Raw genomic sequence first — 9272 nt, 5'->3', positions numbered from 1 at the left:
ATATATATATATATATATATATATATATATATATATAGTGAGTAAAAAGGAAGCGAGGACGGACAACTTCTGACGTTAAAAAGTTAAAAAATTAAAAATTTACTAAAACGTTTCGGTCAAAGACCTTCTTCAGTTATGACAACGTTTGAATAAAAACGAAACTTAAATAAGATTTAGGCGCTAACAATTACACAATACCAAGTGACAGCTGTCCAAAAAATATATAAGATTGCAAAAAAGAAGAACAAAAAGTGGCGCTAATTTGTACATGACAAAAAAGCTAAATTAGCGAAGCAAAAAAAATAACAAAACCCCTAGAGGGGCCCTTAAACAATATAAATTATAATGAGCTTCCCGGCCAGGGCCTTTGAGTTCAGCTAAAACCTAAGGGCCTGACGAAATCCAAGAAAAGGGCCTAAGAGACGATGTTTTTGATCTTTGGCAGCAAGGCCTTCCTGCTTTACATCAATTTACGGATTACATTAATTCTCTCTATCCTACTATTAAATTTGAGTTAGTTTACTCTGAGCGTGAGCTCCATGTATTAGATCTTACATTATACCTTATCGATGGATTTATTAGGACAGACGTCTATTCTAAACCCACAGACAGTCATTTATATCTTCCACCTTCTAGCTGCCATCCCAAGCATGTTTTCAAGGCCATTCCTTTCGGAGTAGCCACAAGATTGAAAAGAAATTGCTCTGATGAAACCTTTCTTGCCAAGAGAACAGCTGAGTACAAAGGGTACCTTCTCAATCAAGGTTATCCTTCTAAATTAGTTAATGATCAATTCTCCAAAGCCTCCGCCATTTCTAGAAATGATCTACTTAGAACTCGTGGAAAAGAAGCGAGGAAACTATTTCCGTTTGTTGTTACATTCAATCCAAATTTACCCGATGTTGGTAACATAATTAGAAAGCACTTGTTTATTCTACAATCCAACCCCAAATTAAAAGAACTCTTCCCTCGAGGCTCTGTCATACCAGCCTTCCGTCGGTCAAAAAATCTTAAAGAATTGTTAGCACCATCTCGCTTGAAAACCGCCGCAGAGGGACGAACGGATCACCACAACAATGGTTGTTTTAAATGCAATAGAAATAGATGCGATCTTTGTAAGAATTTCTTTGTGGAATCTAAATCTTTCCTTAGCTTTAAGACGGAAAAAAAATACACCATTCATTCCAGTCTTTCCTGCGATTCTAAAAACGTTATTTATTTAGCCTCTTGCAAGAAATGTCGCCTGCAATATGTGGGATCTACCACCACTGATTTTAGAATTAGGTTCCGTAATCACAAGTCTGCTATGCTTACCAACAAAACAACTTGCGAAGTAGCAGTGCATTTTAACAAAATCCCATTCATTTCAATGCATTGATCAGGTGCAGGCTTCATGCAACTCTGAAGAAATCGATAGGCTTTTAATTACAAAAGAGGCTTATTGGAGTGCTCAGCTGTTCTCTCTAGCACCCCACGGCTTAAATAAAAGGAAGGAATTTCATTCAAAAACAGAATTTGTTACAATTAGTTTCCTTTCCCATAGTGTACATTCCTACATGATTAACCGTTCTAAGGCCCTTTTCTTGGATTTCGTCAGGCCCTTAGGTTTTAGCTGAACTCAAAGGCCCTGGCCGGGAAGCTCATTATGATTTATATTGTTTAAGGGCCCCTCTAGGGGTTTTGTTAATTTTTTTGCTTCGCTAATTTAGCTTTTTTGTCATGTACAAATTAGCACCACTTTTTGTTCTTCTTTTTTGCAATCTTATATATTTTTTTGACAGCTGTCACTTGGTATTGTGTAATTGTTAGCGCCTAAATCTTATTTAAGTTTCGTTTTTATTCAAAAGTTGTCATAACTGAAGAAGGTCTTTGACCGAAACGTTTTAGTAAATTTTTAATTTTTTAACTTTTTAACGTCAGAAGTTGTCCGTCCTTGCTTCCTTTTTACTCACTACAGTCGTTCATGTCGTGAGGTTTGGACTAGGAATCTTGCAGATCCTCCTGACGCGGTGACACCTTTGTTGGCCTGAGAGACTCACTAACAGTTGTTTATACATATACATATACATATATATATACATGTTGAAGGATTAAAGAGGACGCATCGAGTCTCTGTGACCATGAGTTTTGCGCCTAAGCACTCGTCAGACCAAACTTTATTGAGTTCTGTCTGACGAGCACTTAGGCGCGAAACTCAGAGTCACAGAGAATCGATGCGTCCTCTTTAATCCTTCAACTTATGTATACTTAGCTCTGCTACCACAGCATTGAGCACCATATGCGCCAAGGCAGACTCTAGCCCCACATTTGTGGGGGAGTGTGGACATCGTGCCATACGAAACAGGACTGTCGCAATAACGAAAAACTAAATACAGCAAAGCCTTCAACTAAATCTACCCTCAAGTAAGTGAATTATATAATATAAACAAATAGACTAAGATGAAGTTGCTTCACTTATCTTCTTACATTTGTATACATAAATCTTCAAAACAGTACGTCCGAGAACACTGAAAATTTACTCATCACCAAAGAAGCATACTGGAGTGCGGGGGCATTATCTGCATGTCCACTATTGTGCAGAAAAGCTTTGATAACCTAATGCAGTCATACTATCAACCAAGCCAACTAAAGGAATCAACAACAATCACTGTAACTACTGCCACAATGAGTAAATCAGATTCAAGATGAGAGTAAACAATTCCCCCCCCCCCCCTTCACAAAGTACAAAAAGGCAAACAAAATCAACGGGCACTTACCCCAGTTCTTGCAAGCTTTGTCAGATTGGTTAAGGCTTGCCAACCACTGTCAGAAATCCTAGCCTTCAGCTTGAAAAGGAGGTAGATCCAGTCGGGAACCCTCATGCACTGGACTCTCTTGTCCCAAGTTTCTTCGGACAACAGCTTTTCAAATGCTTCTTTGGTGCCTTTCTCTTTCACCACTTCATCGAACACCGCCTTGACAGTCTCGCGAGCATCAAGGCCATCGTTTCCTTTCATGAGACAGCATTCACCGAGTACGGTACCCAATTTTTCCCCTTCGTTCGCGCACAGTTGAGTGACCCTTTTCATCAGTGCCGCTGCTGCCTGTCGGACTTTTTTCCTCTTACTGGATGGAGAGAGGTCATCGTCGACTTTCAGCTGCGCAATAGACCTTTTCTTCTTCCGAGGCTTGCACTCGTTGAGGCTTTGGGTTGGCGGACTATCACAAAATGGCGGGCTTTCACAATTTGGCGGGATTTCACAATTTGGCGGGCTTCTACTTTTTGGTTGGCTTGGAAATGTTGGTGGTGTGGGAAGATCGCTGTTAAGAGCTCGTGACGCAAGCTGGGCATCGGTTACTTGGCTTTGTAAACGGGCCAATTTTCCACTTGCATCCTCCACGCCGCCGAAGCCTCTGGAATTGAGCGAAGATACCGCGGATTTGAAGTATTCAGACTTAACAAATTCACAATTGGACCAAGATTTTAGACGTAAAATTCCGAGTAAAAGACCGAACGCTGATGCCACGTTAACTTTTTCGCTGCTTCGATGCGAACAAAACCAACGGAAAGACGCTTGGGCTCCGTCTTCTCCTCGTAGATCTTCGAGGCTTACGAGCTTGTATTCATCGGCAAAGGTTTTAGCAGACACTGTAGAGCAGAACACGGAAGGTTTACAACCACACAACGTTGAATTCAACGCGTACCAGTGCTTCTCTGGGTCCAAGTCAAGCGAAAATACTTCGTTTAAAGCAAGACACCCATCGCTACTGACAGCCATTCTCTCCAGAATCCGTCTGCTGAACTCTTGCCAACACATTGAGCTATATATTTTCGAAAGTGGCGCCATGAGTTAAATTCCTCCATATAAAGTCAAATCCAATTATTATCCTTTGTAACCTGGTTGTACTTTCACTCGGACCGTAGATCGAGTTCTCAAGTTAATATTTATTCATTTTTTGTGGCGAAACCGCTGTCTCAAAACAATACAGGAGCGCACCTTCAAATAAATATTACCGTGGATTACTGAATAAAATAGGTTACAGCGATGATGGTTATGTGTGTCGAGTGTCGTGCTAAGTAACTGACTTTAGTTCCTAGGCGACTCTGCGATCCGAAGCGCGGCCGCCATGCCCGACTTGTACTTTTTTGGGAACTAAGCTCATTTCGATACTTATCGTGTTTGGGTTCAGTTTTAACTACAGGTAGATGGTTGATTGAGATATCGGTATATTTTAAGCGAAAACATAAAGATTTTAATTAGCGATTTCAGTCGAAGGGAATTAGGACAGCGCAAGCCGCGAAGTTTCAGAGCTCTCTATGTCGCGCTTTTTTTTGGGAAGACACATCAAGTGAGACTCTTTTTAAAATTTTAACTTAAATTTCCTTTATTTACACATAATAGTAACGTATTTTGTACACATCAACGACCCACATATTGCGTAATTGGCAATCATACCCCATGGCAATGATATCAGTGACGTCACCTATTGTTATTGATATGTCAACCAGAGAACTCAGAGTTCTTTTGTTTAACGTTTTAAACATTCAAATAACAAAAACAATGTTTGTAAACAAATATCTTCGCAATAAAGCTGCATATCAGTTTATTATGATGACTTACATGTTGTCATAGCAACCTGTTTGATTCCAATACTTGAGCGCAATGAGAAAATTTGAAAAAATCACAAGTTTGCCTCCAAATTTTCTTGAAAAAAATAGGGGCAATTTTCAGATTAGCATACCATAGTTAAAATTTTGGCCTAAACTCGACGTATATAATAGACATTCCTCAAAATGATGCGTACAATTATAAGAAATCCTGCAAAAAATTAGAACTGAATTGCATAAATTTCATTAATTAATTTGTCAAGGTGAGGTCTGAGAGAGGGTTCTTCTGCGACTGCATTTTTTACCAGAACACGAACTCTTTCGTAAAACCCCATGATTTTTGATACAGACTTGATCATTCGTCCCACAGAGTATATATCGCTCGCTGTACTGTATCGCCGTTGTTTCAAAACTTCTGGGGCCAAATAACTTTTCGTGGGATGATGCGCTCTTTTTCTGCTGCTAACTGATGGCAAAATTGTTGAGGCTTTTGTACTCTTACCGAAATCTATAAGGATTGCATTGTATTTCTCAGAGTCCCTTCTACGTTCAAGGACGACATTATTTGCCTTTATATCGTTGTGCAGAAAACCTCTAGAGTGCACATGCTTTAGAGCGAGGCAAATCTCAGCAAATGTTTTAAGACATTCCGAAGGTGTGATCATGCTCGCATTTGCTGCTTGTTGAAGAGTGACGCTTTGCTCATGTATTCCGTGGAACTGCGTAACGAGGCAAAGCGGCTCTTTTGCTGTTATTACACCAAAAATCAAAGGGAGCCCTTCATGATCACCAAGTGAAGTAATCACTTCTGCCTCGTGGATTAAATTTCTTTTCGCTCTCAACTTGTCTTCTGCTGAGTCGTTGTGAATCATTTTCTTGACTACAACCTCAATTCCTCTGTAGCGGGCACGAAAACATTGACCGAAGCTTCCTCCACCAACAGCATCTTGACGCAAATAATCGACGTGTTCTGGATTTAGTTCTTTTAGTTCTAATTTTTTTATCTCCTTCACAACAAGTTGTTTCTTAACCGAATCACAACTTCGCCTAGACGGACCTGGTTGTTGTGGTTTATCTTGCACTGAGATCTTGGATATTACATCCTTAGCTCCTTCCTGGATCGATTTTGGTCGTCTCGAGTAGCTCGGCGTTTTATTACTGGACTTTCCTTTCGCTAACTTCAGCATTAAAGCACCCCTTGAGTGCCCGTGCGTCTTCGTTGCAACTCGTTTTACGGGACTCTTTAAGGAAATAACGGATGCATACATTTGATTCCTATTTTGTGGAGATGGACGAGTTGGCTTTTGGGAGACGGAGGCGGCTTTCTCTTGGTCCCCTGGCTTTACTGTGCCACCATTAGCAATCTTGACAGAAGTCTCAGACATTGCTCTTTTGGCCTCACGCTTTCTCCTTTTCCACTCTTTTTTCTCTTTCCGCTTCTCTTCTGCTGTATGCTCGCGTGATCTAACTATTCGCTTTGACTTTTGCTCCTTGCTTTCGTCCGCATTGTCCATGACTGCTGAATAATATTCACGTGGAACATGTAAGCGTTGTCGAAAATTAAATGGTAATTTGATGAAACTTCATTTAGTCGGCATTAGCTATGTCTGGCAATTTTAAGCTGGTCTTGACACTTTCACCCTGTGAGAAACGTCTTCACTTCCGTTCCCCTAACAATAAAGTAATTACCTTCACACCTAAATTTTTTTTAATAATCCAGCGTCTGTAGCAACCGTGGCACCATGCGGTGTCCAGAAAAAAGTCGCTGAGGCTCCTCATGACTTCAGGTATGGGTGAAACATAAATGCCCTCAGATATTTTAAAGTTTTTTATTCCCCCTGCTTTAAAATCCATATACATCTTCACTTTTTCATTTTGGTTTGGTTCCTTCCACTTCCACCTGCTGCTTATTATGACCTTTTCCATCTGAGGTATCATCTTCCATGGTTCTGTTAACACTGTTGTCTCCATCATCTTGCAGAGGATTTTCTGTGCAATCCCTAGAATGATCTTTAACATTGCTTTTCTCTGTGATACCTTCATTACTATTCTTATCTCCTGTTGATTGTTTCGTCACACCATGAAAAAGCTTGGTTTGCTTCAAGTCTGGTTCCTGAGCCTGATCTTTACACGTCTTCTTCTTCTTTTGGTACCTCTTTGACTTAACATCAAGTTTTTAGAGCTGAGTGGGTTCTGACTGTAGCTTCCTTTTCCTTCCTCTTATTGAAGCAATTTCTTTACATTTCTCAGCAGCATGCTCATATTGTTGAGTGGCTGAGTACTTTTCTCTAGATCTTTCTAAAAATCTCATCTGGGAATCCAATCCTTGAATGTCTTCTTCTATTTCAGCAAGCCTTTTACTTCGCATTTCCTCGGACCACTTTGCCTTCTTAGGTTCTGATCCTAAATCTGGAATTTTTCTTTTTATACTGATACCCATCATCATGGACCTGCTGACGTGCTTGTTCAATCAGTCTTCCTTGATCATTGATTAAAGTTGGATCCTCAAGGCAAAGCTTTAGGGAGGCTTGATTCATTGCACTTTGATATGTTGACAGGGCATTACCCTTGAAGATAACACTATCTGTTTTAATCTTTTCTGGAACCAATTTGACATGGATCATGCTGTTTTTCTCCACATTCTGTTCATTCTGAAATTGCAATTAAAGGGGCGCTTGTGTTCTAGTGTGAACCACATAAAGGAAATGTATGATTTTAATATCCTTGTGCTTGCATTCTGAGCTTGCGCTTGCATTCAAGTAAGAACTAGGCTAATAAGCATTTTAGATGCAACACAGCTGTATTCTGTCTGTCAGAGGCTCTGGGGACAAATGAAACTGGAAGTCCTAGATTTAAGGACTTCCTTTTATGGAATGTTTAACCCAGTAAGGTTGAATTTCTCCAACTGACAATCCTATTCAAATGGAAATTCAAGATGGTGGTCACCAGAGCCTCTGGCAAACAGTAAAAGAGAAAGCGGGTCTGGGAACAAGATTGGATGCAACACATAAATGGTGGTGAAGGGTTATACCTTTCGGAACACCTTTGGATAGTTTTTATTCTGGGAATATTAAATGATAATCCCTAATGGTAGGATTCTCAGTATTATTTTTTGTCAGAGGATCAATAGTGGCTTTTGCTCATAGGGATTGTTTTGTGTTTAAAGCTAAGGATTAGTCATCATCATGGGTCTGACAGTACTATAAAATGACCCAAGACATTTAATTTGATCATAATTACTAATATCACAAACCTTGGCTTTTGGGCCAACTTGGATTTTCCCATTGTTGATTAGAAGAGTGGCCTGCACTTGTGCCTCTTGTCTTAAGGGATTACGTGCTGAAAAGATCACCGGCAAAACATGTAAGCAAAATACTGGTTTGTTTTTGCTGTCTGTCTGTCCATTTATTTCATTACCACAGTAGCAACTTGTTTGAAAGCAGGTATTCACAAAATAATTAATGTATCTTTTGGCTTGAGATTTATAAACAAATTACTACTGACCTGTAGTTGATAGAGTACAAGTGTTGCTTGGTGTTGCTGTTGCTTGGGTGTCTGGAACCTCTTTATTTGGCTTTTGATAAAGAAAATATCAACTATTTTAGTCTTTTTAGACAAAAGAAGATTTTTCTCACACATACTGAATTACTCAGGCGTTTTAATAAATTCGAGTGCTAAACTAAAAAGCCAAAGTATAAGAACAAAGCCAAAAATAATTTCTTAAAAGAAAAGGATGAGAATCAACTCACCTTCAATATAACCTTTACTCTTGCTTTGTTTTCAAACTTTCCTTCTGGAAAATCAATGTACTGCCAATCCTGGTCAAACTTTTGTAGAAAAATCTCTTCTTTGATATTAAAAGCAGTTTTAATAGCATTGATTACTTCATGGTGCTCTCCCGAGCTGGCCAGCACTTTTTTGGAGACTCCAAACTCTACGAGAATCTGTTCATACAAAAGAAAAGACATTGTTGAAAGATAAGGCAATCATTACGGAATACAATTGAAACTGACTGAAAGCTTCTCAAGCTAATAGTTTTGAGTTTTCGTCAGCGATTTCCTAGGCATATATTCAGTGTGACATTGAAACTTCAATAAAAAATAACTCTAAATCATCATCTCCACAAAAACTGTGACCTTTGTTTTACGGAGTGGGATAAAAATACTGCAGTGGAAAAAACTGATGGGTCCCAATGGAATTGGATTCTTTTTCGCAATTCACTATTTGCTTGAGTTCATTGCCCATGGGTTCAGAATCAGCAATTCCAGCTCAAAGAAAATTTAAAAGAGCTTTTATATGAAGCAAGGAAATGAAAGAAGTAAAATGATTGGAAAGGCTATTTGGCCGTGTGTGTCCTCGCTAGTCAAATATCAAGACCCAAAGCGCAATAAAACAATAAACAATTCAATTGATAATGAGTTGGAATATTCATCATGAAATCGGCGCGGGACTTCGAATAAGCAAAAATCATTGAAATATCCACTGAAAATCAATGCAAGAAACATACCATCAATCTTTAGAATATTTACTTCATCTTAATCAATTTTAAAACTATAATAAATAACTCTTGAGCTCTCAGTTTAATTGGAAAAAATATAAATCAACACAATACCTTAATGTCGTCCATCTTGAAACCGCCTTTGGGGATGAGAAAGCACATGGATACGACTCACTCGCCTCAGTC

General features: G+C 39.2%; 3 protein-coding genes across 3 annotated transcripts in view; all 3 read right to left on the bottom strand.

Annotated features, from left to right (window-relative positions):
* LOC138031431 (uncharacterized) overlaps window positions 1–3758 on the bottom strand; it is an 11958-nt gene extending 8200 nt beyond the window's left edge. Inside the window, exon 1 of the mRNA XM_068879127.1 lies at window positions 2757–3758. Within this exon, the coding sequence (XP_068735228.1) occupies window positions 2757–3758 (1002 nt within the window). The remainder of the gene's footprint in view (window positions 1–2756) is intronic.
* A 1051-nt stretch (window positions 3759–4809) lies between these two features.
* On the bottom strand, window positions 4810–6102 carry LOC138031430 (serine/threonine-protein kinase mos-like). Its single transcript, XM_068879126.1, has one exon. It carries the CDS (start codon window positions 6100–6102, stop codon window positions 4810–4812), a length of 1293 nt encoding a protein of 430 aa, XP_068735227.1.
* A 1652-nt stretch (window positions 6103–7754) lies between these two features.
* On the bottom strand, window positions 7755–8556 carry LOC138033613 (uncharacterized). Its single transcript, XM_068881406.1, has 3 exons — window positions 8338–8556; window positions 8093–8162; window positions 7755–7927 (listed from the first exon to the last, which is right to left on the bottom strand). Exons 1-3 carry the CDS (start codon window positions 8554–8556, stop codon window positions 7755–7757), a joined length of 462 nt encoding a protein of 153 aa, XP_068737507.1.
* Window positions 8557–9272: the final 716 nt, after the last annotated feature.

This window comes from Montipora capricornis, chromosome 14, assembly GCF_036669925.1.
Source record: "Montipora capricornis isolate CH-2021 chromosome 14, ASM3666992v2, whole genome shotgun sequence".
NCBI lineage: Eukaryota > Metazoa > Cnidaria > Anthozoa > Scleractinia > Acroporidae > Montipora > Montipora capricornis.
The sequence above is the reverse complement of the archived record's forward strand: the minus strand, read 5'-3'. Positions and strand labels throughout refer to the sequence as shown.

Bases quoted from the DNA above. Each gene is read 5' to 3' on its own strand.
- LOC138031430 (XM_068879126.1), bottom strand. From the start codon at position 6,102: ATGGACAATGCGGACGAAAGCAAGGAGCAAAAGTCAAAGCGAATAGTT.
- LOC138033613 (XM_068881406.1), bottom strand. From the start codon at position 8,556: ATGTCTTTTCTTTTGTATGAACAGATTCTCGTAGAGTTTGGAGTCTCC. The intron at 8,163-8,337 runs GTGAGTTGATTC...CTTTATCAAAAG, and splicing joins GAGTAAAGGTTATATTGAAG to CCAAATAAAGAGGTTCCAGA. The intron at 7,928-8,092 runs GTCAGTAGTAAT...TGATCTTTTCAG, and splicing joins TTGTACTCTATCAACTACAG to CACGTAATCCCTTAAGACAA.